This window comes from Pagrus pagrus (genome assembly GCF_965226575.1).
Source record: "Pagrus pagrus genome assembly, chromosome: 13".
In the NCBI taxonomy this organism is placed as follows: domain Eukaryota; kingdom Metazoa; phylum Chordata; class Actinopteri; order Spariformes; family Sparidae; genus Pagrus; species Pagrus pagrus.
In genome coordinates, this window is record NC_140197.1 from 21,708,317 (window position 1) to 21,735,783 (window position 27,467).

Here is a 27,467-nt window from a genome sequence, read left to right on the forward strand (position 1 = left end):
CGGTGGGTGTGTCGTCGTTCTTGCGCGACACGGCGCACAACCAAGAAAGCATAGTGGAGAGCTGCCAAAAACATCCGCTGGAGATAATGGCTAGCTGAATAAGTTGCCCTAGAATAAAATATTACTCCGACAAGGCATCGCCGTTCTAGGCATTACATAGGTAAGTCATTAATACATTAAAATAATGTCTTTTCTTGTTACTAAACTAAGTCTAGGTAGCTGCTTTAGCTAACGGTAATTTACTATTGCTAGCAAGCGCCCTCCATCATTTCAACATTAGCAAATCATTAGCAAGAATAGAGCTCTGCTTTTGGCGAATCTGCTTTCAGTTAATGATTTGTTTTTATCCTAGTTTGTTTAAATGACTTCGTTTGCTATCGTTGGAAGTCAGCATCTCTTTGCTTGCTTTATAAACGCCATTATTCAAGCGTGAATGTTGCTTGGTGTCAACCTCAAAATCATCATGAAAAAGGTTTAATCACTCAAGCCAGGAGTAACCACTGAGAGAGGTCATCTGGTTAGTAGAGTTTAGATTGCAATACAAGATTTAATAATCAATCTAACACGTCAACATTTGTATTCATATCATGCACTACACAAGACAAGTTAATATGTTTTGATATGTACCAAATCATAACTAATTTCACATAGTAAAACCTAACTTATAAAATATTACATATGTTCTACAGATGTTTGCTATTTTCAGGTTATTATTTTGTAATTTTTTTGTGATAGAGTTTATTAATGACTATAGCTCGTATTAGCAAAGGTGTTCAACTAGAGGTTAATCCTCGTTACATTCAGTGGTATCAATTGTGTTTATTCACATATTGAACATATTGAAGTTTCCTCCTGTAAATATTAAGACATCTATGTGTATGCTGCGTTTTCTTGTGTGTATCTGTAGTAAGGTACAACAACGTGTTTACTTTTATAGGAGTCTAATATAATTTGGAGAAAACACACGTTTTCTTCATATTTTTCCATACTATAGTACAGAGTTTTATACAGTATGAAACTTAGTTAGCTCTCTGTTAGACTGCGTCATATCTGCTCAAAGATTGTGTCAAATGCTTCTGTCATGTTTTCAAACTGTATATACTAAAAAAATGTTAACGCTTCCTTAAACCGTTAAATGAGTTTGGCTTCTAAGTAGTAGTAGTTCTTAGTGTACTTGTGTGGACTACGCATTAAGTTTAAAAGTGCGTGAATAAATCCTAATTGAATAATGACCCCGATTGACCAACATCAAGTCACTCGTGTCCCCAGCAGGAGGAGATCAAACAGAGACGTCTACTCTTTTATAGTTTTTGACTTGTCTTCACAGGTACTCTGTGGACTTGTTTTCAGCATTTCTTATGTGACACACGAAAGAGGATCCATGTCTTTTCTTGTAAGTATTTACCAGGTACCTCTTATCTTAGACATACGTTTACACAGCCAGTTTCCTGGACAAGGATTAGATGTAATCCCTGACCTCAGATTAGGTCTACAGTTCTCATATTTTTTAATTGATATTTTCATTGAAGTTTGTCTCTTGCCAGGAAGAAGGCTTAATCCCTTTAAGGGAATCAGCCTATAATCACAGCTATGACAGCTTTCATTGCTAGCCACCAGGCACTATATTTATCATGCTAAGACAATAATGTACTGTTATATTTATGAAGTTTTTACAGAGACCGATTTGCCTGTTCACTAAGCGCTGCTTACAGAGAACAAAGGCTGCATGAAATTGGCTTTTTGAAAATGGAGCTTTCTATGGCTTTCTCTTTTATACGAGAGACAAAACCTTTACAGCTACAAATTAGGAAGTCAGCATGAACCATCTTTATTCAACTGCTTTAAATATGTTTGTGTTTCTGTGGAGCATTTTCTTATTCTCGCTTGCATTTTCTCTCTTTTCTCCATGTCTGTTTGTCATTCACTCTCTATGTCTGTCAGCGTTGGGTAACTGAGAAATTGAGTGTGGAGAGCCTGCGGGATTTGGAGTTATTTGGAGGTGAGGTTCGAGGCAAACGGAGATACAACCAAAAGGGTTTAGGATTCACAAACCACTGCTTACACACTATGCCCTTTATCAGCACAAATAGAAAACAATATTCTGTTCTGGTTGAAGCTTTGCTCTGAGTGAGTGGTTACTTTGCTCTGCTGCTCAGATGTCATTCTTGAATTACAATTACCAAAGTTTTCCTTTCAGTCAATCAGCCATCTGTCCTCATTGTTTCTGTTTGCTACAATAATTTGTCAGTGGATGGCAATAATAAAATCCCTCTTTAATTAATGTCTCATGTGGGCTCGTCACATGAAAAGTCTGTTCCATTTAATTTAATGCTTCTGGTGAGTGGTGAATGTGTTTATCTTGTGTGAGGTTGCATACTTGTTTTGGGCTGTCAGATAGTTTAATTGGCTATTCTACCTAAATCTGACTTTATCCTTCATGTGTTAACTTCTGTGTTTAAACACATTTGCTTTGTCTGAATTGAATAGAACTGTTGGCATGTCAGATATAAATACAACAAAGTAGTGAACTCAGTGTGGTGTCAAGCTTTGAGATAGCAGTTAATCCTGAGCCAGTATGTGGTAGTTCTTCAAGCTTTATTGTTGCACACATGCTATAATGAAATTACTACAAATATGAGCTGATAACTGGGGAAACATTTTACATCAGTGGTAATTACAACTGCGAGCTGGGCTGGTGTGTGTCCAACGTGGTATCATGAATTATGGAATAATTGTGTTATCAAGCTTGAAATTTTGTATACAAGCACACATCTAAAATCTATATGAAATCTTCCTCTTACTGCTCACTAATTTTGTCAGGTGTTCTAGGGACCACCATAGCTGCACTTACGTTCACAAAGTTATAAAAAAGAGAAACAGAAAATAACTGACATCGGACCTAAAACTGGGATACATCCTATTTCAGTTGTGCGAAACTGTCTTCCTTCTCTAGAGGGAATGGAGGTAAAGTGTCTTTGTCATTCTCACAGTTTTTGAACTAGATAAGAAGAGTTCCCTTTCACTTTTTCCAGTAGTCTGTGATTCGAACCACCCACCTTCCAGTCATGAATCTCTCCTGTGGATCACTGCAGAGCTGATTTGATTGGATGAAATTTCATACAAAGTAAACAAATAATTTTGCCAGAAGATATGAGTCCTGAGAAAATACATTTTCCCAAAATCACACTCATTAAGAAAAGGTCCTCAAGGCCTGAATGGTTCAGTTCTTGATGGACTGGAACGTTTCTAGTATGTGTGAGGCTGCAAATTAAATATGACTTTCCAGTTTTTGTAACAGTGGTGTGCTTATGTATTTAAGTGCCATGTTTCTGCTCATCAATAATGAGTATATTTTTTGGCACATATTTTAAGCTTTTGTGTATTGTGGAAAGTTTCTGGGGTGGATTACGCTTTCTTTCTTTGCAAGCTTTTGCCTCATTTTCATTTTCTTGCGAGTGGATCATTGCTCCATGCTGCATGTTTGTTCAAGTGTATTATTTCTGTTTTTGGCTCTGTTCTGTTCCCATTGCCTTACATAATACCTGGGAAGAACCTGCAGGGTTTAGCTAGATTAATTTCCATTTTTTCATTTGCTTTGGTAAGAAAAAATGTAATTAAGTGTTTTATGCGGATTTATTTTTGCATTTCTTTTCAATCAAATTCCCACAAGTTAACACAAAAACTGTCTGTGTTGATAATGCGTCACTTTTGACCACCCACGGTCACCTGAAAGACAAAGCTGCTGGTTCAGACAAATCCTCTTAGTGACATGGAAGTCAGCAGAGGACATCTATCAAATTCTGCAGCCTGCTGCAGACTCCTGCGTCCAGATGCTGCGCTTCCCAGTTCAAGAGCTGCTCTAAACACAGATCCTTCTCTTGTTTTGTATGTGTACATGTCCTTATGTCATTGATGTGGTTTTTCTACCCCAGAGCAAGCTCAGGGACTCTCTCACAGGAAAGTAAGTGTGGTACTCCTGTCACTGCATCATCATCCCCCATTTTGCCCTTTGTGTATGTGCGTGCATGCATGTGTATGTGCGCACACAGATGTATATGTAGAGGAATCCACAAACCCCTGAGGCTTTGCACATTTATGTATGCATGAGTGTGCAGTTCATGACACGCGCTGAACACGCTCCTAGCTTAGAAATCTCACGTCACTCACCAAAGCTTCTGTTGGGGAGGATGGGGAAACAGTAGAATGTACAGTCAAGCGTTTTTCCTTTTAAAAGAGAATTAATAGTCCCGTCTGAGTCCTCAGTGTGCTGTTAACATGCTGTGCTCCAGGTAGCTGCTTTGTTTTGGGTTTTGATGTCGTCTCACTAAAAGTCACATTTCTGTTGTGAGCGTTTCTGCCTGTCTGTGCTGACGACCTGCTGCTGATGGTGAACTGATGGTGTCACACTGTGCTGTCAACCACTGTGTGTCCCTGCGGGCTGTAGATGGACAGAGTTCCATGTGTTCAGCTGTAGCAATGCATGGCAGCCCCTTCTGAATCTGATCACATTTGTACAGCAACAAATGTGATTAGATCCACATTTACAGATGTTGCCTTAACTGATGGCTGCCATAGGCTGTTTGCCCTCATGCCAGTATGCCAGTTTTAGAGTGTAGTGTCTGGAAAGTTTATACATGGGAAAGGGAATTGTTTGGCTTCACATCTGGAAAACTATACAAACGCATCAAACAACTCTTGAGGATATTTTATGTTTTACGTGTCTCTGATCTTGAGATTAAAGTCACCTCTGGCCTGTAGGATACAATTACAATCAAGGAAGTGCACTATTCTCATTTTGAATGTGCATCTTTCATTCTGGTCCAAATATTCATGCAGCTTGCCTTCATTGCCTCCACAGCTTGCTACTGCAATCTGTCCATTTCCATCATTTGAATGGCAATAAATTGATGGAATTAAGGAGTCCTCACTGCCAAGAATTAACCTTTCTCTACATATATTTTTTGATGCACAAGCCGAAAAGGAATTTTTAGCTAAACACAGGAAGGCATAGGCTAAATATTCTGCTTATAATAACATTATTATAGAAGCAGGAGTTGATCTAAGAGTAACCACAAACTATGGTTTCACAAATACTGTTTTATTCAACTGTCTTGGGCCATTAAAACAACATGTGCAGATGTTGTTTATAGATATTAAGTGGATGGTATTGAAATATGTTTTCAGACCTGCAGTAGATACTTTTGTTGACTTAATATTTTGCTGATGGTTTGATGTATTTTTTTTCTTCGGCTAGTGCCAGTGGTCATGCTAACACACCTTGATAACCCCTCCCCCCTCCTGTGGTGATGTTTTAACAGTTCTCACACATTTGAGCACACAACCCTCTGGTATTCACTCACAAGTTCTTTAACATGGTCCTGTACTGTAGTAAGTGACGTCACTGTAAGAGCACATCTTCATTCGCTGTTTCCTCCCCATGCCCCCTCACCTCCAGGCCCATGAGGACAGCCAGGAGAGTCTGACCTCCCTCCCACGTCGGGACACCATGGGCAGCTTCCTCCCTGACAGTAGCTCCTACGAGCTCCTCACCATTATAGGTATGTAAAGGAAACACTTAAACTTGGCTATTTTTATTGATTCTGAGATAAGAGGGATGCACCAATGGACTGGTCAAACATCGATATTGGATGATTTTCACCTTTTTGATTTTTTTTTTTGCTTTTCTAATGAATTTTTTAATCCTTTTTTATGAAGTGTCATTCAGTTGTTTGTAAGCCATTGGAGGCTATACTTCCTGAAGTGCACTTTGTACTATCAAATAGTAAAAATCATATACTTTCACTTCTTTCTTACTTTCACACTTAGCTATAGCTAAGCATTTGTTTAGTATTTCACAACATCTTTACAACATACAGTAGATACTCAAAAACCGAGGACTGGATGATACTTGTGTGTAACAATAAATTCTGTGTCTGTGCTTTAGGTCGGGGCTTGGACGACTTGATGACAGTGAACCTGGCTCGATACAGACCCACTGGGGAGCATGTAGCCATCCGACGGATTGACCTTGAGTCCTGCACTAACGACATGGTTACCTACCTACAGGTCTGCATAAGCACTCATCACTCTGCCATGGCTCTGCTCCCCTGTAGTCTTTGCCTCCCTCTCATTAGTAGATAAAGTGTCCCTTCTTTCATCTCACTGCTTCATTGGGAATGCTTATGTAACCCTTGTCTCTGTTCTGATTAACTTTCCTGTCTGTATTGCTCAACCTCATATTTCTAATTAGGCAGAATCATCTTCTCGTCTCTGCCTGTCATTTTGTCATTATAATGTCTAATTTATTTTTCTCTGCCTCCCAGGGTGAACTACACGTGTCAAAGTTGTTTCACCACTCCAGTATTTTACCCTACAAGAGCGTCTTTATAGCTGAAAATGAGCTGTGGGTCATCACTCCCTTCATGGCTTATGGTAAGAAATACTCTAAACTTACTGTATTTTGTTACACATAATAAGTATAAGAAGTATAGTATGTTACCTAGAAGCCTATAGAGGACAGCCCTGTCATGGTTATCCGTGTTTGGTGGTCTTTCAGGGTCAGCCAGAGATCTGATCTGCACGCATTTCACTGATGGTATGAGTGAGCTGACCATTGCATACATTTTGCTGGGCATGCTCAAAGCTCTGGAATACATCCACCACATGGGATACGTGCACCGGTAAGAGTTTCTAAAGGCAGACTTGTCTTTTTTTTATACCACATATCATTTTCATCAAATCAAAATAAAACAATGTATTAGGAAACATTGGGTTATAATAAATTGACAATACTGATAACTGTCTTAACTGTCTTTGGTGCTGTGTAGGAGTGTGAAGGCCAGCCATGTGTTGATCTCAGCAGACGGACAGGTCTGCATGTCAGGTCTACGGAGCATCTTCAGTCTGATCCGTCATGGTCAGAGGGCCAAAGTCGTCCATGACTTCCCCCAGTATAGTGTCAAGGTCCTGCCCTGGCTCAGCCCTGAGGTGCTGCAGCAGGTAGGTACTGCCTCTGCCCCTGGTCAGCAAGTTTTGAAAATGCTGTTCAAAGGAAGCAGTTCTCCGTGCTGCATTTGTCACAGTTAAAAGGAAATAGAAGTAAAATGTTGATGAAACTAACAGTACATTTCATATGTGACTGAACAGAACCTGCAGGGCTACGACTCGCGGTCAGACATCTACAGCCTCGGCATCACAGCCTGTGAACTGGCAAATGGACATGTGCCCTTCAAAGACATGCCAGCTACACAGGTGAGAAAACGCCTATCGACTTCATACCTGTTCTATTGCACCACATTATCTGTTTGTAGCCAGTAATGTAGTTACAAATTAAAAGTGGGGTTAACTAGTGTTTATCACCTCTAATTGATTGATTAGATAATAATATCCATATCCACTTCACTTCTACAGATGCTGCTGGAGAAGTTAAATGGAACAGTGCCATGTTTGCTGGACACCACCACTATCCCACCAGAGGAACTATCACTGAAACCGTCTCGCTCTGGGGCCGACTCTGGGATCTGTGAGGGTCCGGGGGCCGGAGGTGTTCGCCACTCCAACGGAGAGCCCTCCTCATCATCAGGAGGACACCCATACAACCGCACGTTCTCCCCACTCTTCCATGCCTTTGTCGAGCTGTGTCTACAGCGAGACCCAGAAAAGAGGTTGGCCTCTCTATTACTGCATGCTGAATTATTGATTAGGATAATTTTAATGTTCAAGGCATTAATTGTTTTCTCCTCTGTTTTCCTCCAGACCGTCTGCCACCACTCTTACAGGCCATCCCTTCTTCAAACAGGTGTGTAAGAGGTTAATCTGAACATTTTCACTATTGCTGTTTTATTATTATCTCTTTACATCTGGTGCAACAAACTATTTTCTGAGCTCAGTAGCTAAAAATAAATTCCTGTAACTCTGTAACTGTAAAGTGAACGGTGTGGTATGACAGCACAGGGAGGGCGTTTTTCCGAGTTCAAAAGTACATGTACACTTAATGATTCAGAAAATCCAACTAAATGGATAGATTGTAGCTACTGCAATTTAAAAAAAACAAAAACACACACACACAAAAAACACTTTCATAGATGTTTCCACTTGTTTTACTTTGAATATGAAATTAGGGTGGCGATAGAAAGACTTATGATGTGAAGAATATATTTAGTATTATCTAAGACTGTCCTCCTTATGTTCTTTTTTCCATCCTCTCAGATCAAAAGGCGGCCCTCAGAGGCACTGCCTGAGCTATTACGGCCCGTGTCACCTATCACCAGCTATGAGAGCTCCCAGCTGCAGGGCTCTCCCTCTGGACTGGCTAGTCTGGAGTCGGGTTTCAGCCACCTGGAGGTGGACGATTGGGACTTCTGACAGTGGAGGACTTGGTGGGGAGACACTTGGAGGATCCTGACAGGAATCTCTCTGAGCAAACAGGACGAGATCTGTTTTTGTAATGGCCCTGATGTAAATAATTCAAATGTCAACCTAAAAGGAGTTGCTGTTCTCAGACAGAGGTTAAAAGCCAGCAGCCATCTTGCCTCTTTTTGCTGTCTCTCGCACGCTTTGGTTCTCTAGATACGCACAGACATTGCACTGACAGCCTCTCTCTCTCTCTCTCTCACACATACACACCTCTCTGTTTACAGATTATAGTCACACATGGAGCCAAAACACAACTGGACTCCTCTATTCCTCATGCTGAGGTTTCAGAGGCAGGTCTAGGATCTACCTGTAGCCTAAACCTAAAGATTCACATCAGATGAATCAGTGGGAAGCTGCTACTAAATATTCAGAGGGGGCACTCTACCTCTTGTCTGAACATGCCCGCATGATGCGACCCATCTGCTCGGTGAGACCACCATAAGGGTGCACACCGGTCCTCAGTCAGCTCTCTCTACACCAGATGGAAGGCTTCGACTTTGTCGTTTGTTTTTGAGGATCAACTAAATGAACAGCATGTATACGCATTTCTTAGCTCTCTGCCTGCGTTACAGTGTAAACTACATCTCATGCTTTACGCATCACTTTTGTTGCACAGAGGTCTAGCATAACATCTGTTAGGTTTAACCTTCAAAGCATAGAAGTTTGTATTTTCTTGAACTTACTCTGGGTGTGATGTTACTTATGTCAAACGTGAATGTTACATTGGTGCTTGTTTTGTCTGCTTGTACATTTGAAAGTGAGGGCAAAGCAAAGTGTTGCAAATGTCAAACTTGAGTTTTAACAATAAACATTGTTCACTTTGATGTTTTAACTTGATGATACCACACAATGAGGCAGCTGACTATCTAAAAAAAATGTTTTTTATTCCAAATGTACACGGACAAACACATAAGGGGAGGGCTGAAAAGGTTCAGATGTCGCTAATCTTCCTCATCTGATGGCGGCTGGTCCGTTGCAGCGGCCCGTTTCTCCATCTTGGCCATCAGCTCTGGAATAAAGAAAACGTGATTGAAGGGAATCATTAAGCTTCATTCATCACAAAGATTTCTTAGAATTAGTTGATTCCAACTGCTTATGACAGAACCTGCTTACCTTTAGCAGGGTTGAAGACACCGTTGGTCTGAGTGTTGCACACATAGCAGCGCTTGGACTTGCGGTAATGCTGAAGCGCACAGGCCTCACAAAAATAGTGCCGGCACCTGAGAGAAATTTGACTGGTTATTAAATAGCAACTGGTAAAAACGGAGGCACTGAGGAATGAAGAAGCAGAGGAAAAGAAGCTTACTTTGTAATGATGGGATTCTTGAAGGACTCCCTGCAGATGAAGCACTTGAAGGGCAAATCCTCGTCATCACTGCTCACCTCGTAGTTCTCATCATCTAGATGAAAGCATCGTATTGTTCAGGAAATGCTAATGCAGGCACACAAAGTTGACATGAACTCCTCTTCCTCCTCCTTAACTCACCATTGGCTCCATATCTGCCCTCTTCAAGTTCCCTCTCAATCTGCCAGCCATGTTTGTAGTCTGATCTGTCGTGAAGGAACTTGCAGCTGTCTAATAGCAGGAGAGAATAACATGAGAGACACGAAAGTGAACACTCTAGATGTTAAAACAGTTTTAGTCATTCAACTGATGACTGATTTTTTAAGGGTACAAATATCATACCAACCTCCAAAACCACAGAAACCAGTCTCCTTATAGTCTTTGCAGATGTCTGGCTGGTAGTCCCACCTGACTGTGGCTCTGAGGTGTTCGGGGGCCCGGATTGGTCCTTTTCTGTTAAGTGGGTCGAAGAAAAGATGATATGTAGCAACAATAATTGATCACATATAAGCATTCACAGGTGGAGAGCGTCTTGCCTTAGTACTCACCTGACCATGCCAGAGGAGGCATTGCCCATGGTGGTATCTTTCGGCTTGATGAACTTTTGGTAGTTGTTGATGCCGCGGTAGATTTTATCGTCCTCTTTTCCCTCCAGTTCCTGTTGAAGGAGAAAAAGGCCTCAAATTGATTTGGTGGAAAAACTGGGTGCATAATTGAACTTTACTTTTCCTCAAAAATCAAATCGCAATTTTATATTTCAGGTATGACTTGGTGTGGTTATATTTCAATATACATACTAGTATGTCAATACTTCACATTTAACTAAAACATATCAAAATGAAAGGAGAAAAACTTCATGAATGTATACAAAATTGTAGCTTTTTTGCAAAAATGGGACAAAAATAACATCACTTGTCTCCTACCTCTAGGACTTTCTGACTCCTCTCAAAGATAGCCTGAGCGTCCTTGTCCCTCTCTGTGTCCAGCTCATATGTTGCAGTTGCACCCATGTCCTCTGGTCCCTCGGGTTTCTTTTTTTGGGCAAGATAGAGAGATTAGGGGAAAGTGAGAAAGATTTCTCTAGTACTTCCATCAAGCCAAGAGACTGTGGCTTCACAAAGACACGACAGACCGAATGCACAGAAACAAACAGTTAAATCATCACAGCTTGGAAAAACTTGGACACAGATGGAGAACATTTTTCGGCCAATGAGTAGCTGGGAATTTTTTTTTCTTCTTAAAATACAACATGAAGGAAAATTCTTAACTTACTGCTGAACGTGTGGACTTGTAGGCAACAGTGATCTTCTTGTCTTCTTTTTCACCTTCACTTTCACTGGAAGAAAGTGAAGCATCTCTCTCCACCTTTTTACTCTGAACAGGGACAAAACCAGGGGTCAGGCTTTTACCTCACTTTTTAACTCAAGATGGATTTGGACAGCTAGTGTTATTGTTTTTACTGTACCCTTTGAATCATGGGGTTGACTTTGGAGTCTTTCTTTGCTCTTCTGACCACAGAGCTCTGGTCCTCATCACTGTTGCCATCTGGAAAAATAATCAGTGATGAAGTCTGAATGTGGTTCTCCATCAGTGGTGAAAGCACTCACAGCTCGCTACCGTTCAAGCCCTCGGGTGGTGATAGCTGACATTAGATCAGCCACTCTCAGTATAATTAAGCTGTTAAAGAACACCTGAAAAAATATACGCTGCATAAACATGGCAAGTCCGAGGGAGCACGAACGCAGCACAGATGAGGTAACCATCTTTAACAGTGAAAAACATTTGAACAACACAACCACAATTTAACTGTAGTTATCATCTTTGCGTCGTTCGTAACACGTTTGGCTGTATCCGTTAGTTAAATGTCATTATTAAAGACACATATACGAGAACAAACCAATACGTGCCAGTGACGTTAACTGTAAGCTAATTTGTGTTTGCCATTTCAGGACCGTTGACGAAGCCACGGCGGATTCTCATCACGAAAAGCAACAGAAACATGAGTTAAATGAGTCATTTCTACCTTTGTCGCTGTCGCTTGCTTGTCTCTTTCGTCCAGCGAACTTCTTGGTCGATTTTTTGAACAGAAAAGTGCAAGGTCCCGGTTTTGGCTCCTCAGAGTCCGCCATCTTCCCTGTAGTATATAAATAAACAGCCACTCTCCCCACAGCGCCCTCTACCGTCTCGGATACTCGTCAATACGAGCTCGCCTCCTGCTGGTCAAAAGGAAAATGACCAACCCTGCTGTCCATAATAACATTATTCTAAAACCAAAACATGTTTCAAATGTTAAAACATTAAATAAATAGATAAATGCATGTGTTTTTTCGGCACGTTATACCTTCATGTCTATATAAGTTGTCCATAATAGACTTAGCTATAGTGTCCATAAATGTGTACTGGGAAAATACAGACAAGTGGAAATAAATAGGGAGGTGCTCTTGAAATGCAAAGGGGGAAGAATACCGAAATAATTACGTAAATATATACATAAATTAACACTGATTTTAAAAAAAATGGGCCATTTATATATTTCTGTCTTTATTTCGAATTTTAGTTTAAGTCCAGTTTAACCAATTTTCCTTGTCGAATAAGAAAGTTAATCAATTAGTTTGGTATCCATGTAGGCCTACAATATATATTTGGTGTTAAAAATGTCCACATCAATTGGAAAAAAGTCTGAAATTGGTAACTTTATTCGTTGTTCTTGGTTTTTGAATATGAACTTTCCATAACAGTTAAAACATCAGTTCTGTCAATATAAGGAGATAGAACATGCATGCTGAAAAGCATTTTATATTGACATCTTTAAAGCTATTTAGTATGAATATATACAAAAATACACAAAGTACTCAAAATGAGTATTGGAATATGTTAGTGTTTCACTTGATTGTTTATTCTTGACGTATCTGAATTTTTGTGTGTTTTGTGGTTATTTTTGGTCTCCAAAAATAATGCGACACATTTCATTTGACTTTTATTGCATATCCATGCACATGCATATAATGCGCCAATATGCCTAACTCATTTTGAGGAGTGTACGTGAAGGCATCATTTCCACTAGTTTCTCAGCTGTGCCAAAAGCATGACGTATGCTGAACAAAAGCGGAAATAAATGTGGAAATAAAAGTCTCATTATTCGACAATTATCACAAATGCATTTAAATTAAAGTCATTTTACTTTGAAACTCCTAACCGGAAGCTGCACATTCAATCATCTCTAACTCGACGCTGCTCGCCGCTTTCCTGTCCTCCTCCTCCAGCAGAAGCATCCTCGGCTCCCCGCAGAGGACAGCGGGTGTTTGTAGGACACAGGAGGGGAGGGAGGGGTCCTGGCCTGGGCACGGATCCCGAAGAGGCCCCGGGGCCGCCGCTGGATGGAGTCGGGCTGCATTCAGACAGCAATGGCTATGGGTCTGACATCGAAAAAGGCGTCTGCTCGGAGCGTCGGCGTGGAGCGAAAAAACCTCATCACGGTTTGCAGGTATACATCACGACACCGTCGACAGGCTGTATATTATCTGCAAGTGCCAGTCCCTGCACGCTGCTCTGCATGTTTCCCATAAGATGACCAGAATGGAGGATATTTATTTAACAAGCTCGTCCTTGTGCTGATTCCTGCGGGTGAAACAATGGCAGCAGGATGAAAAATAAATAGACTATAATGCAGAATGATGCACACATTTCTAGAAATGTGAGCGATGAAGAGGAGGCAGGTGCTTTTTCACCTTCACGTACCCCTGCCATCACACCCGCTTGTGTAGAAAAAAATATGTAGGCCTAATATTCCTCTCATAATATTCCCAAATATTGAACCTTTTCATTTCCTGGATGCACTTTGCTGTGACCTTTAAAGATCATATCTTTGTTGTGACATTTATGTTAACTCTCCCATATTTTAACAGGTTGAGACACCTGCTTGATTCCTGTCTGTGCTGATAAATGCACCTTCTAAGGATAAAAATAAGACTAGTGAGCTAGTATGGTGAATCCTAGAATATAGCTGGAAGGAAAATAAAATGACCAACAGCAGGTTTCTTCCTCCATCACAGTCAGGTGGAGTGCTTGTGTGGGACAAGGGCATTTGGAGCAGTGCAAGGACTCCTCCCCCCATCAGCTTCCCTCAGCCTACACAGCACTGTGGCTGCTGATGGACTGCGATGTGCAGTATTTATATGACTGTATTGTACGGTGTAACGAGAGGTCAGGGCAGAGAGAACCCTCCATTTACCCGACCAGATCCCAGTTTGGTGTTCAGATGTTGTCGTGCTGGTAATGAGGCTTCTTTCACGGTGTCATGTTGTTGGGTTTTTGCACACGATTGGCATTTAAGTCATCTGTTGTCTGTCTCAGTGTGATCTCAATTGGTAGTTTCCAACCTCTTTTGTTGTTTGAGCCTGTTTGATTTTTTCTTAATTTCAATGATGTTCAGGGATCCAGGGGATGTGAATGTATCCAGTACTTCACAAAAAGGCACAAATTTAGAGAAAAATCAGCCTTGCGACCTTCAAATTGATTTTTTTACCCTTCATGTATAGGCTTGCTCTAATGTAAGTATAATATATAATTGAATAAACTTAAAATCTACATTTAATTTCAATATTATTTCTTAAAATGAATATGAAATCAGTTACACAGGAACATTTCTACAAATATTCTTTATAGGCCTAAACTTTCTCTAATGGATTCATCAATATCATATAAGTTATTATGTTTTCTTGTTTTGTGGCATTTTGGTCCGTTAATGTTTCTCAACAGACTATACATAGAAAATATTATTGTTTTGATTTAATAATCCTTTTGTTTCAGTTATAATACACTGCAGTCATGAATGATACTCCAGAAAACACATATCCATTATTAATTTAATTTAATTCATCTTTATTTGTAGAGGGCTAAGAGCTAACTAACATCTGCAGTCCCTTGGCAGGTCATAGTTAAAACTTCACATAGTTTAGAACAAAACTGAAAAAAAAAAAAAAAAGGTATTATTATTGTCTCTTGTTGCTTTGCATGCTCATAATACAAGTCACCATAATACAACCACCGAGGCACAACAGTGTTAATATTTATCAAGTGCTGCTCAGTGTTCAGCTAAAAAAAAAAAAACGCTTGAAAAATGTGAAAGTGCCGAGTTAATTTGCCTCACTTGACATTGCACTTTGCGATGTGACTAATGCGTGGGCTGTTGATGCTCAAGCAGTATATATCATGTGCAGCCCTACTACAAATAACTTATTTTGTCCAACCAACAGTCAAGAACATGAACATATTCATATCACTGCCATAGAAGACTATGAAAAAACAGCAAGTTGCAGTTGAGAATTGAGTCGAGAATCATTTCTGCCTCAAGCAACTTTAAAGTGACCTTATCTTGCTTTATAGTATTTTGATATTCTGTGATATAACCAGAGTCTTGTAAGCAAATTACAGCTTGACTGTGATACGTTTATCGTGCTCTCATAAAGTATATTGTATCATTACTACGAGTCTTGAATTGCAAATTGAGTGTAGTCATAAATAGTATTGTAGAGAGCGTTGAATCTATCTTTGTCTTCGGCTCTTTCACAGGGAATGTGACGCTGTTTAAAAGTAAATAAACTGTCCCCAAAAACTAAAAAAAGACAAAGTCCAGACTCTTAAATAGACACACAATCAAGCGTTTTTATTCCAGTACCTTTCTGTCCAAGGTGCTGTGTGCATTTTAGTGACACGTACAGTGAAGCAAAACACACAACGTCACACATAGCACGTCTGCAAAGAAAGAAAAGTTCTCACAATGGACTTACAACACAGAGAAGGATTAGCGAGGGCACAAAAAACACTTGTTTTCAGTTTGGCCGGACCGAGCTAAGACCGTTTTAATCATTTAAGCATTTTAATTACAAACACACAGGACAATGCAGAAATAAATCTCAAACAGCTTTCCATCAGTAATGCTTACTACACAGTTTCTTTCCGTTTTTTTTTTTCTAATGAACAACATGACATTGATTAGGTTCAGTCGGAGGGCAGCTTCTTCCAGACAAGTCTGTGGTGCTGTCAGATCTGCATCTCCTCGTTCATGATGTTTCTGACCTTTTTTTTTTCTTTTTTCTTTTTTCACTCTTGATGCCGTTCTGGTCAGAGTTGATTCAAGTAGTCAAAGGCGTGCTCGTACAGTCTCATTAGAGAGCGATCCTGAATCAGCAGTGGGCCTCTGGCTGTGCATGAAAGCAGGCTGGGCGTCATGTTGGTGCAGGATACACGATCCAGGCTCTGTCGTGCTGCTGAGACACAGCTTCTTCCACAGCTTGAGCTGCTGCCTGGCTACAGTAGCTTGGCTGACGTTAGTGCTAGATTAGTACACAAGGCCGAGCTTTTATTTTCCCCTAATACATGTGTGTATATATATAAAGTCTGACCTCTTTTCCCTTCGCTGTCACGTCATACACGTTTAAAATACAATCAGCACACACAGATTAACATTTTCAATTCCCAACAGTTTGTTTGATGAAGTTACGTCTTTTTGTGGGACTTGTGTTTCTCTTCAGGTCTGGGGGGGTCATAACAAAGACAAACAACCATCACAGTCCTTTTTTTTTTGAAAGTGTGTCTACCTGATCTGGAATAATGCGGGTCTCCAGAGCCAAGCACAGAAACTTGGCGAATGTTTCCTTGTTTACAGTGTCGTACTTAACAGAATGAGCCCATTTGAATCAGACACACATATGTACAGCAATAGACATTTGTGTATAATAACGGAAAACCTGATCAAACATTTTCACCTCCGCAGGGAACCTTTTTTCTGCATGGGGTCTTAAATAGAGTTGTCTCATGATAAACTGAAACCAAGACTCGAAAAGAAGATAGAGAAAACAACAAAAGAAAAAACTGCTGCCAGGTGAAAAAGTTGCAACTTAAGAAGAACACTTAATACATGAAAATAATCACGATATGAGCTGCAATGTTTTTTACCCGACAGCATCAGAAAATCCAGAAGAACTAAATGGTCTTAAAAGAGACTTGTTGACATTTATCATGTCCACAGTGGCAGCAGTGTCATCGTGATCTGCTGTATCTCTGTGCTGTTGCCAATAGCAGCAGGTTTTATCTTAATGTGGCAGGACTGAGGCTGTCTGCAGTCTTCATTTTAACTTTGTTTATCTTTCCTCCAAAAGCTAATGTGTCTAATAGGCCTCCTGCTGCACTGTAATCTTTAAAATCTGCTGTTTATTTTGCTGTAGTCTGGCTATGAGCTGTCATGCCGTCGTCCGTGCCTGGAGGAGCAGTGTTGCTGTGGACACGGTGAACCTAAGAAAACATAGATAAGATGAGTGAGACTTGACAGATCTGAAGTATGAGGCGTTCTCCCTCCAGCTGCTTCCTGTAAACAAGAGGAACAGGGAGTGAAAGGAGGAAGCGTGGCGATGTGATGCGGTGCATCTCGAGCTCCTCTGGGGCGTGGCTCTCGAGTAGAGAATAAAATGTTCTGTACTGTAGTAAACAACGCTACATATTCATGTCTCGTGGACGTGCTTCTGCAAGTGGGTGGATCTTTGTGCTTTTTCAACTCTGAACAACACTAACAGATGCTGCTGTTCCAGTCTGTAGAGAAATAATAGGAAATGTCAACAAGTCTTTGAACCTGCATTTTCTAGTTGAGTTTCTGTGCAGCCTTCTTTTGCTTTTTCGCTGATTTCCTAAGCTGCACTCTTACCAACACTATCAAGTATGTGACATCAGCAGAAGTTTCTGTAGGTTTGACTAAACATTTGGGCACCTTTCATCTCCTCTCTCACCAGCTGTTTCTCTGTGACACCCTGTTATTCATCATTTTACCCCTCTGTCAGCTTCAACCATCTGATTTACACTCTCATCGTTTCTCACCCCAACACCCTTTCTGTCCATCTTCCACATTAATCCCTCTACACCTCCTCTGACCATGAAACACTTTGCCTGGACACTTATTCACAGAGGGGGCCGGTGAGAGGAAGACACACCCTGCTGTAGTCGCATCTACAGTCGTCATTAAATCTATTTTGATTTGGCCCAAATTATCACTTTTATCTAAATATTCCTCAAAGCAAACAGCACTCTTTCTCTTGGCCTTTTGTGCCGATCCAGTACAGGACAGGACGTCTCCTCAAACACTCCTGGACGATAAACACAGCACTGGCTGGTGTTACACAATGCTGCGGCCAGCGAGGAGTCGGCTTGTGTCATCTGATCCTGCTGGTTATGCCAAGACTAAAGAGAGAGACAGACAGGGGAAGGGAGAGAGAAAGAGAAAGGAGTCAGGGGAAAAATAAAAGCTGAGAGAGTTAAGGTGAAGCGTGTGTATTTAGGTTGGGTGTCACTGCTGATAAATGTAGTTTTGGTTATCCTGGCTGGTGCTGTGGATCAAACACACTTGTCAAGTACAGTAGAGGGGTGAGAGAAGAGAACAAGAGGGCATTTAAAGAGAGCTGGGAGTGGGCTTGGCGGCGATCCAGGCTGAGTGAGAGGGGGCACAAAAGAAGCTTGTCAGAAGGCCCTGCAGTTGTTTTTCAGTGTCAAATCGTACCAAGAGCATGTTGCTATTCCACTCCATCCATTTGCATTTGAGGCACGCCAGCAATTCCCCTTCAGATCAAAGGACTTCAGTTAATGTACAATCATCTGCTGTAGTGTTCCTTTCGAGATAAGGCTGTCACTTTATCCGCTCAGAGAGGCCAGCAGCGGTTGAGTTTCTTCTGTTATGACTATAACATCAACAAACTGAGCTGAGCCCAGTGGTTTTCAAACTGGGGCTCTTAAGTGGCTAGTAGGGGGTCTCCAACAAAAGTAGGAACAGAATATTTTAACTTGTATCACATTTTTTGGAAGTTGGAACAACAAGGAAAGAGTCGAGGTTGGCTGTTCTGATTGATCATAAGTTATAGTGATTCTAGTTTGATCACTAATTATCAAAACTTACCTTCAAACCTACGTAATAATAAAAATAATCACTCAGACTTCTTAAGACAAAATCCTCTCAACTTGTCTTTGGTCTTTGGTCTAATGTGCATCTATTGTCGGAGTCCTTGACATGAAAAAGTTTGGGAACCCCTGGCTTGGCCATTAATCAGTGGCTCCCATACTGGGCCCTGGGAACCACCAGGGGCACTTGGTGGATATCCAAGGTCTCAGCTGATTTGATAAACGTTTTGGTCATCAGAAGTCTGCACCAAGAAATAATGCACGTTACACTACACACTCTTTCTCCTAGGTTTTTGACAGAATAGTACAATAGTACATTTCTTAGGTCGAAGTCGTGTCAAAGGTGTGTTCTACAGAAGATCTCTTTGTTGATCTGAAATGTCACAACCATTGTGATTCTCCTCCCCGACATACAATATTTGTACTTGCTAGCAAACTGGCACCATCTACCAAGTGGATTTGTTTAGTCAAAAACAGTTTGTGGGTCATGGTGGAAGAAGAGCACAAACTCAGGATCCCTACCTAACATCCTGGAGCTCTGTTATACCTTGACACCTGACTGACCGACAGATAACATTATGAGGCAGAAGTTAGATGCCACTGACCTGTTTTCTTGATAGATCCGGCATGACCAAAAACAAGTCAAAGGTCCAAAAGTAGATTTAATCCAGTTATCGCTCTCGGTTGGAACAGACCCTGTGCAGATGCTCTAGTGCTGTCCATATATTCTCTGTGATGGTGCTGATTTCTTGTGACATTTTGTGCCATTCCCCCCACCCCGCAATGAGGTCCCCTATCATCTAGAGCGTCTTGCGTTTGGGGAAGAGGGCTTTCCGAAAAGAGGTGGTGGTGGAGCCTCTGCTGAAGGAGGCGCTGCCCAGCGAGATCTTGGTCTTCCCGCTGGTGATGGTGGAGGAGCCCAGAGATGTCGTGCTCTTGCCCCTGGTGATGGAGGAGCCCCCCATTGCAAGCTTGCTCTTTCCTCTCTTTATGCTGGTGTTGCCCAGGGTTAAGGCCGTCTTCCCCTCGGTGAAGCTGGTGTTGCCCATTGAGGAGACGTTCGTCTTCCTGACCCAGATTCGACAGCGGGGTTTGGGGCTCACTCGACGCAAAGCATCGCACACTCATGCAGCACACCCTGCTCTGCCCTTCGGGAGTAATAGTAACATCAGCTACAAATCCAGAGCAGACCAGAATGCTAAGCGTGGATAGCACGACCCCCGTGTCACATAATGCCTTCGTTGAGCTGATCGACGTGGGCTCTGGAAGGCCACATACCACCCATGTGTCCCTGTGAATGGACAGAGGCAGCCGTAGGTGGACACAGCCTATCTGGGGGGACTGGGACAGTGGAGCGATTGTCCTATCTCCACGACGACACCAGACGGTTGAAGGGCACATTGTTGCAAAGGGGGCAATCTGTGGTGACATCACTTTCTTCTGAGCCATTGTTCCCTATAGCCTGTGATTGTAAGACATAGCCTCTGTGTACGACTGTATACACCTTATGTGACATACGTGGCACCGTGTCAGTTTGACAATAGAAAGGATGAGTGTGTTCCTGTTCTCCACATGTAGTCGAGGCTTTAATTGCACCCCTCTTGTATTGGTGTTATCCTTCCTTTTGAAACATGGGTGTGGTTCCTTCAGTTTATTACCCATTTGTGTCCTTGCTGAACTGTTTGAGTCTTAAATATCTACCATTTGTGTTGTTTTGATCGTGGAATATCCCACAAAAACTCACATCTATTTACAAAACAATCAAGCCAAGCAGTGTTCAGACATGTTACTTTTATAAGCATTGTTACATCAACCAGCTTTTACAGTTTTCTAGTTCAAAACTGTTTCTGTGGCAGCAAAGTTATGGAAATGCAGGTACCAATCTGATCAGGATGCAGAAAAATACCACATTTATACCAAAGACATGTCGATGACTGTACATGCACAATATACAGGAAGAATAGGGCTGATGAAAAACAGACACTCTCTTGTGTCTCCACATACATCCCACACGGCTGTTTCACACTTTCCCTCCCTGCCAAGTAGACGCACCATAAACCATCGTCTCATCACTGTCACATTTGCATAACACGCTCAGCATGGCTTTGGAACATCTCACTCTTGATTGCAAACCCATTAGATCTGCACCTCACTTAGCACCTTCTTACTTGGGAATGTGTTACCTTGTGCAAACAGGTAGCAGTCCTGACACACATCGATCACAAACATAGCAGCTGTTTTTTAAATTTTCTTTTTTTATATAACTACTGACCTGCTAAAACTGACCAGATAGCAATATCCTTGGGTTTGTAAGTGTGTGCAGGAATCATGTGTGAAAATCCCAGTAGATGTTGCTGTGCGTTTCTTTGCCCCTGATGAGGGTGGTTTTGAACACAGACACAGACTTGGTCCCATGGGTGAAGGTCAGCGTGGTGAGAGAGCTTGTGGTCTCCCCTCGTGTCACAGAGGTTTTGCCCACCGCTAAGCTGGTGTTGCCCAAATTTACGGTGGTTCTGCTCCAGGAGATGGAGGATTTGCCCCAGGAGATGGCGTACTTAGTCCTCAGGAATGAAACCGTGCCTTTGGTAAAGGAGGTCTTGCTTGACGAGAATGTGGTTTTCCACTCATTGTTAGAGTCTTTTTTGGACTGCTTGGCTGCTTTGGGTGTCTTAGATTCAGCCGTCCTTTCCATCTAGGTGTTCCTGCGCTTGGACATCAAGGCTTTGCGGAAGGAGGTGGTTGTGGTTCCCCGACTGAAGCTGGCCCGTCCCAGAGCCACAGTCGTCTTTTGCCTTTGGATGGTGGAGTCTCCCATGGAGGTGGTGGTCACTCCCCTGAAGATGGAGGAGTTTCCCATGGAGACGGTAGTCTTTCCCCTGGCTATGGAGGTTTTTCCCACTGCCAGGGCAGTCTTGCCCTCGGTGATGCTAGTGTTGCCCATCGAAGCAGAGGCAGTCACCCCGAGCCCGTGCCTGGATGCCGGCTCCTAACATGCAAGCCGCATGCTGCCTCTGGGTGCAGCAGGGTGAGCGTGTGAGGTCAAAAGCCAAACTAAAGCTGCGGTATCGGCTGCCCTAAATAGATCAGACCACCATGTAAAGATGGGGGGGAGGGAATTATTTGATCATTCTTTGATGCTGGCCGGTCCCTCAGAGAGACGAGACCCAAAGGGACCTGGAAGCACAGCGTGCACAAAGGCTGAAAAGACAGGGGATTAATTGTATTGTTGTCATGATAACACTGCCAAAGCACTGAAGGGGTACATTGTGCAGTACACAAGACAATTGGGGTGACCTCAGTATGATAAGATGGCGTGGTTCCCAAAAAAAGAAAAACCCCTCCTCCCTGCTATTGTTGCAGCGTTCAAATACAGTAGTACGTTTGTCTGCTTGTGTACAGTACATGACTGCTTTGCATCGCCTTGAGCAGCACACAACCAAGTGAAAGTTCAAATCCTTCACGTATGCATGGTACAGAAGTAGATTTTTTTCCATTGCATTTTCCTGTGTTTTTCTAACTCCTCTATTTCTGTGTGCTTCTGTTTCAGATTCTCTGTAAAGACTCTCCTAGAAAAGTACACAGCAGAGCCCATAGATGACTCATCCGAAGAGTTTATTAACTTTGCCGCCATTTTAGAGCACATCCTCAGCCATCGCTTCAAAGGTAACACTGCAGGTAACACAGGAAAAGATGGATGAACCAGAAAAAAACCTTTTAGTATGTAGGATTTTATATGAAACTGGAACAGAGATTATACTCTTGACTTTAACCATGAAAGAAAATGTTATTATCAAAAGCACAATTGATGACTGCAAAATTAGCTCTACTGTTGCCATGGTTGCAGGCTAACACTTTGGGCCGTCGTCCGAGTAAAATGATCTATTGCTGTGCTTTAATCTCGGACCAGGTTCAGGAAGCTGGTTCAGCTCAGATGGACAGCGCAGTTTCTGGGAATATATCCGGCTGGCATGCAGCAAGGTGCAGAACAACTGCATCGCCAGCATCGAAAACATAGAGAACATCAGCACATCACGAGCCAAGGCAAGGGTGTTTGTATGCAGAATTGTGCGCATGTCGACGAGTGTGTATGCGTGTGGGATATCGCAAGGGAGAGCAGCAAAGAAGGCCCTCTGTTCCTACTCACTTTTTACATTGTCCCACAGGGGCGTGCGTGGATTCGAGTAGCGCTGATGGAGAAACGGCTGTCTGAATATGTATCCACTGCTCTGAGGGACACAAGAACAACCAGGTCAGGCTCATGATTTAAAGGGACCATCCACAAATTTCTGTTTATTTCACTTACATTTTGATTCTAAGAGACCTTTTATTGTGGCTTTGTAAAAGTAAAAGGGATTACTTTATTTGCACCACAGAATCAAACATACTATAAAATCTGGTTTTAATTGGCTGTAGGTAGAATCACTGTTGTATCACACCAAATGTCGGCCCTTGTTGGTGGCTACAATTGGTAGTGGATCCCGTCGGTGAGAGAAATCACTTTCATTGGCTGTTCAGCTAAGCAAATCAGTGCACAAGAAGAGAAACCAAAAAAGAAAGGGAAAGCCACTTGAGCCAATAGCTGTACTATCCATGAGAGTAATTGCCTCTCACGCAGGTGCAGAATGCATCGGCTGTAGTCTTTTCGGTGTGTTCAAGTGCAGCTTTTTTGGCTGAGACACAGGGGACATGACGCAACATTTGGTCATTGGTGTTAAGTTTGTCTGGGCCGTTATATCTGAAAGAAATGAATCCTGCTTCACCTGACAGGAGGTTCTACGATGAAGGAGCCATTATGCTGAGAGAGGAGGCCACAGTCCTGACTGGCATGCTGATTGGACTGAGTGCCATTGATTTCAGGTGAAGACTCTGCAGACACACACAGAATGTTTCAGTGGAGGAGTACATAACGCTAGTACACCCCAACCTTTTGTAAAATGGTATGTGACATATACATGTTAGCTATTAAAGTGTCTTATATAAATTAGATATATATGAATTTGGGTATAGCATATTGTATTTTAGGAGTTCAAATGGATCTTTAATACCTTTTTATTTTTAAACACATCACTATATCTGTCATGAATCTTTTGCGACCTCATGTGGAGTCCCATCTCCGATGTGTAGTAGCCCTGTTAAGGTATTAGTAGATGGTATGTTTTCATGAATAATACATCGTGATAAGTACTTTCTCATGTTTAATGTATTTCTTTATCAATTATGTAGCTGAAAGTATGTGTGACATAGAAACAGTATAAAGCTAAACATTTAAACATATTCTTCGCACTGTGTACACATAAAGCTGCACAAACCTTTTTAAACATGTGGCTTTCATATTACATTTCAATACTTTGACTTTAACTGATGATGTACACAATCATCATGCTTGTGTCACTCAATCTTCCTACAAATCTTGTTGTGTTTTTTTGTCTCCTTTTCTGTGCAGCTTTTGCTTGAAGGGGGAGACTCTGGATGGGAAATCCCCAGCTGTGATTGACTACACACCCTATCTGAAGTTCACTCAGAGGTGAGACTGACCCCGCTGAGATGTCACTCTACTTTTAGCATTACGTGTGTGTGCATTTGAGTTGCAGTGGTGTACCATTGTCAAGGTTACTGTGGTATGAAAATTGACAATTAACATGCTGTTTACATTTGCTTATCTACCGTATGAAACTCTCCCTTAATTAGTGTGTGTGATGGTTATCGTACCGTGAAAATCTCATACTGTTGCAATCTCGGTGTGCATGAACGCCTCTCTGCTGTTCAGCTACGACTACCTGAGTGATGAGGATGACCGCCGCAGTGTGGATAGCAGTAACAGCGAGGAGAGCGTCCCAGAGCACCCTTACATCCCTCTGGTGACTGACGAGGAGAGCTGGAGCAACAAGTGCCGCAAGATGGAGCAGAGGTTTAAGATCGTCTATGCCCAGAAGGTGACTCCCCACAACCGCTAACATGGAGTAAATCCTGACGCTCAGTTTGGGCTTCTACAATCAAATCCTCACTTTCATCCTCAGGGTTACCTGGAGGAGCTGGTGCGCCTGCGGGAGTCGCAGCTGAAGAACGTGGAAACGGAGAACAAGTGTCTAAGAGCCAAGGTGGAGGAGCTGAACGTCCAGAGCCAACAGGAGAAGAACGAACTGGAGGCCATCGTGCTGGAGCTGCAGGCGCAACTGTGAGAAAGCACAAGAACACACACGCAAACTTTGAATTGCCTGATTCAAAAGCTCCAACTGAGCTCCAGACCTCATCACTCAATATCCTGTCTGGATTTAGAGTTAAAGTTGGAGATTTAAAATAACTTCACAAACAGAAACTGTTCTTATTAAGATGGAAACTTTTCCTCAGTCGACATTTATTTGTTGGTCTATAAACCTACTTTATGTTACCACATAGAAGAGGTGAAGAAACTGAAAACTTGATGCAGATGTGATTTTGTGATTATGCCCTGTTCATAAGGCAACACTCATTAAGAGGTTACACATTTCTTTTACTCCAACACATATGATTTCAACATTCAGGCACATATTTGCTTGCTCAAATTAAAATCATTATTTCTGATTTTAAGTTATTTGTACTCTGTGCTTCATGCAGCTCTGCCCTCATGCCCTGTGATTCCTCCCATCTGGCTAAAGATCTGTCCATCCCACTGGTCAACCAGTGGTCCACCATCACGAACAACCAGGGCGATGTCAAGCTTTTCCGCAGGTTAGCTTTCTATTTTATTTTTATTTATTTATACTGATAGATGTCCTGTGATGCTATAATGCACAGAAGATGAAAACAGAGATGCAGATGCTTACGGTATTTGTGTCATGACGGTGTTTCTGTTCAGGAGGAGCTTCCACAGTTTTGAGCAACTTTCTGCTGAAGTCAGTCTGAACTCGGACTCTCAGAAGAACGATGGGAGGCAGAACGGAGATGCTGCCTGGACCTCAGCAGGTAAATATACTTTTCACTGCGTCTGCATTCACTGCAAGTAACTTAACTTTTCCTGAATCTGTTTAAAATTCGCTTTGTATCATATACTACAGAAAACACAGTAGTAAAGGAACATTTCTGCTTGTGTAGGAATATTTCTGCACTCTTTCCACTACTGCATAAAAGCCTTTCAGAGGAAGCCACCCATGCATGTGTATAGATGCTCATACAAAGGCACGCTTGATGTCTGTTTATGGTGTTTCACGTGGGCAGCTTGAGCTATGCATGATTAGAGGCTCAGTTTTATTCTGCCTTTTCTCTGTAGGAAAAGACAACACTCCTTCCATGCTGGGCCTGTGTGGCTCTCTGGCCTCTTTACCGAGCTCCAAGTCCCTGGCCAGCCTGAAGTCCAGCGAGTGTTTGGTCAACATCAGCACTGAACCAAGCCCCGCGCTCTCTCCCAGTTAGGAGCCCAACAAGAGATTTAGCCCCCAGCCTGTCTGCCTGGTGATGCTGCGTTGACCATACCCGACCAAAACCCTGCTCCCACCATCAACAGCTCCATGAAAACATACAACAGCAAAGTCGTGACACCATCTCTGGATTTTTGTACGCATCATGAAGCTGAAAGGATCCATCTCCTCTGGTTCTTTCCCTTCTCCTCGCCTTATCCGCTCGACTCTTCTCTCTCACTCTGCCACAACCACTTTGTACTATCTGTGAATCCCTTCATCCGGTTCCTCTGCAAACTCCTGTCAGACCTTTTCCAATGCATCCACTTATTTCCTTGAATTGTTTTCCCATTTTGCTCCTTATTTGAATACTAGTATTCATCCAATGGCATTGTCTGTGTGTTTGTGCAGCCTTGGCCTTTTTTTTTTTTATTTTATTTTCTCGTCAAAATGTAAACCAAAACAGCACATGCAGCTCTTTGGATGCAGCCACTTGCAAAGAGAGTTGTGATGATGATTTTAAGAGATACAGATTATCCGTATAAAGTAAAGGAGGGGTTTCTACAGATTGTCCTTACAGTGACACTGAGAAGTATGTTTTGTGTGTGACTGAATGGTGTCCGGGGTCTGTCGCCCCTGAAAGTGCATATCATTCCTGCTTGAGTAATCAAACACTGTTTGTTTTGATCTGTGCAGATATTTATTGAATCTATCAAATCTTTAGCTACTACATATGTTCATTTATCTCATTTTATCGAATACAGCAGTATGTTGCTTCCACACGCATACATCGGGTGATTTTTGTTTGTTTTGCGTTGCAATAAACTGCCTTTTTCCATTACGGGTGTCTGTTTGTCTAGATCACAACACATGCTGGGGAGTTATTTATGGATCTTTGGAAACACAGAATGACAAGTGATTATAAAAAAAGGTCCCAAAGCAAGAAGTTTATGAAGATGCTGGGTTGAGTAGCTAGTAGCAGGGGTTCACATGAGCTCTGGCTCCATCTTGTGGTGTAACAGTACGTAGTGTAATGTATTGAACGAATGCCTAGAAGGCTCATTAATTCCTAAGAACAACCTGAAGGTCTTACAGGGAAAAACAAGATTAGCTTAATTATGAAATCTTATTAAAACCAACTAGACCAGGATGGACTGTACACTCAAAATATTCTTTTAGTGACATTTCAGCCAAATTGCAAGCATCCACCCCGCTGAAGTGTATGACCTTTTCATTTTCCTGCAGTTGCTGCAGCTGATTGATCATGATCTCTCTACTTACTGATATTGACTGATGCCCTTTTGATGCAGCATAGAAGAGCGTTGCCATGTTGTTCACTGGGGATCTGGCTTGCTTCTCTCTTAACCACTGCATCTTTCAGAGATCACCACGCT

General features: G+C 42.0%; 3 protein-coding genes and 1 long non-coding RNA gene across 7 annotated transcripts; 2 read left to right on the plus strand and 2 right to left on the minus strand.

Moving 5' to 3' along the window:
* Positions 1 to 33: 33 nt before the first annotated feature.
* strada (STE20 related adaptor alpha) lies at positions 34 to 9,239 on the plus strand. Of its 3 annotated transcripts, XM_084370358.1 has the most exons (13): positions 34 to 160; positions 1,328 to 1,393; positions 1,942 to 1,999; positions 3,933 to 3,961; positions 5,456 to 5,558; positions 5,945 to 6,066; positions 6,324 to 6,432; positions 6,557 to 6,680; positions 6,828 to 6,999; positions 7,147 to 7,251; positions 7,411 to 7,664; positions 7,756 to 7,798; positions 8,209 to 9,239. In XM_084370358.1, the coding sequence occupies exons 2-13, from the start codon at positions 1,382 to 1,384 to the stop codon at positions 8,362 to 8,364; spliced, it is 1,287 nt and encodes a 428-aa protein (XP_084226484.1). In that variant the 5' UTR covers positions 34 to 160; positions 1,328 to 1,381; the 3' UTR covers positions 8,365 to 9,239. The 3 variants fall into 3 exon arrangements, with proteins under 3 accessions (XP_084226484.1, XP_084226485.1, XP_084226486.1); XM_084370359.1 differs by lacking the exons at positions 1,942 to 1,999; positions 3,933 to 3,961 and having other exon boundaries at positions 35 to 160; XM_084370360.1 differs by lacking the exons at positions 34 to 160; positions 1,328 to 1,393; positions 3,933 to 3,961.
* A 43-nt stretch (positions 9,240 to 9,282) lies between these two features.
* rnf113a (ring finger protein 113A) lies at positions 9,283 to 11,923 on the minus strand. Its single transcript, XM_084370361.1, has 10 exons — positions 11,784 to 11,923; positions 11,226 to 11,305; positions 11,033 to 11,134; positions 10,684 to 10,791; positions 10,309 to 10,418; positions 10,107 to 10,213; positions 9,902 to 9,991; positions 9,722 to 9,815; positions 9,529 to 9,635; positions 9,283 to 9,424 (listed from the first exon to the last, which is right to left on the minus strand). The coding sequence occupies exons 1-10, from the start codon at positions 11,887 to 11,889 to the stop codon at positions 9,357 to 9,359; spliced, it is 972 nt and encodes a 323-aa protein (XP_084226487.1). The 5' UTR covers positions 11,890 to 11,923; the 3' UTR covers positions 9,283 to 9,356.
* Positions 11,924 to 12,975: 1,052 nt separating this feature from the next.
* rundc3aa (RUN domain containing 3Aa) lies at positions 12,976 to 26,914 on the plus strand. 2 transcript variants are annotated; one of them, XM_084372340.1, is made up of 11 exons: positions 12,976 to 13,244; positions 22,248 to 22,375; positions 22,608 to 22,741; positions 22,864 to 22,949; positions 23,468 to 23,557; positions 24,144 to 24,224; positions 24,468 to 24,633; positions 24,718 to 24,875; positions 25,295 to 25,408; positions 25,536 to 25,642; positions 25,947 to 26,914. In XM_084372340.1, the coding sequence occupies exons 1-11, from the start codon at positions 13,138 to 13,140 to the stop codon at positions 26,087 to 26,089; spliced, it is 1,314 nt and encodes a 437-aa protein (XP_084228466.1). In that variant the 5' UTR covers positions 12,976 to 13,137; the 3' UTR covers positions 26,090 to 26,914. The 2 variants fall into 2 exon arrangements, with proteins under 2 accessions (XP_084228466.1, XP_084228467.1); XM_084372341.1 differs by having other exon boundaries at positions 12,977 to 13,244; positions 22,248 to 22,363.
* On the minus strand, positions 15,405 to 20,966 carry LOC311268609. The gene is made up of 2 exons (XR_014623987.1): positions 19,306 to 20,966; positions 15,405 to 17,989 (listed from the first exon to the last, which is right to left on the minus strand). It is a non-coding gene; the product is annotated as an uncharacterized lncRNA (long non-coding RNA).
* Positions 26,915 to 27,467: the final 553 nt, after the last annotated feature.

Bases quoted from the DNA above. Each gene is read 5' to 3' on its own strand.
- strada (XM_084370358.1), top strand. The intron at 7,665-7,755 runs GTTGGCCTCTCT...GTTTTCCTCCAG, and splicing joins CAGCGAGACCCAGAAAAGAG to ACCGTCTGCCACCACTCTTA. The intron at 7,799-8,208 runs GTGTGTAAGAGG...CCATCCTCTCAG, and splicing joins GCCATCCCTTCTTCAAACAG to ATCAAAAGGCGGCCCTCAGA.
- rnf113a (XM_084370361.1), bottom strand. From the start codon at position 11,889: ATGGCGGACTCTGAGGAGCCAAAACCGGGACCTTGCACTTTTCTGTTC. The intron at 9,992-10,106 runs GTTGGTATGATA...TCCTGCTATTAG, and splicing joins TGGTTTCTGTGGTTTTGGAG to ACAGCTGCAAGTTCCTTCAC. The intron at 9,816-9,901 runs GTGAGTTAAGGA...GCTTTCATCTAG, and splicing joins GGGCAGATATGGAGCCAATG to ATGATGAGAACTACGAGGTG.
- rundc3aa (XM_084372340.1), top strand. From the start codon at position 13,138: ATGGAGTCGGGCTGCATTCAGACAGCAATGGCTATGGGTCTGACATCG. The intron at 13,245-22,247 runs GTATACATCACG...CTTCTGTTTCAG, and splicing joins AACCTCATCACGGTTTGCAG to ATTCTCTGTAAAGACTCTCC. The intron at 24,876-25,294 runs GTGAGAAAGCAC...TGCTTCATGCAG, and splicing joins CTGGAGCTGCAGGCGCAACT to CTCTGCCCTCATGCCCTGTG.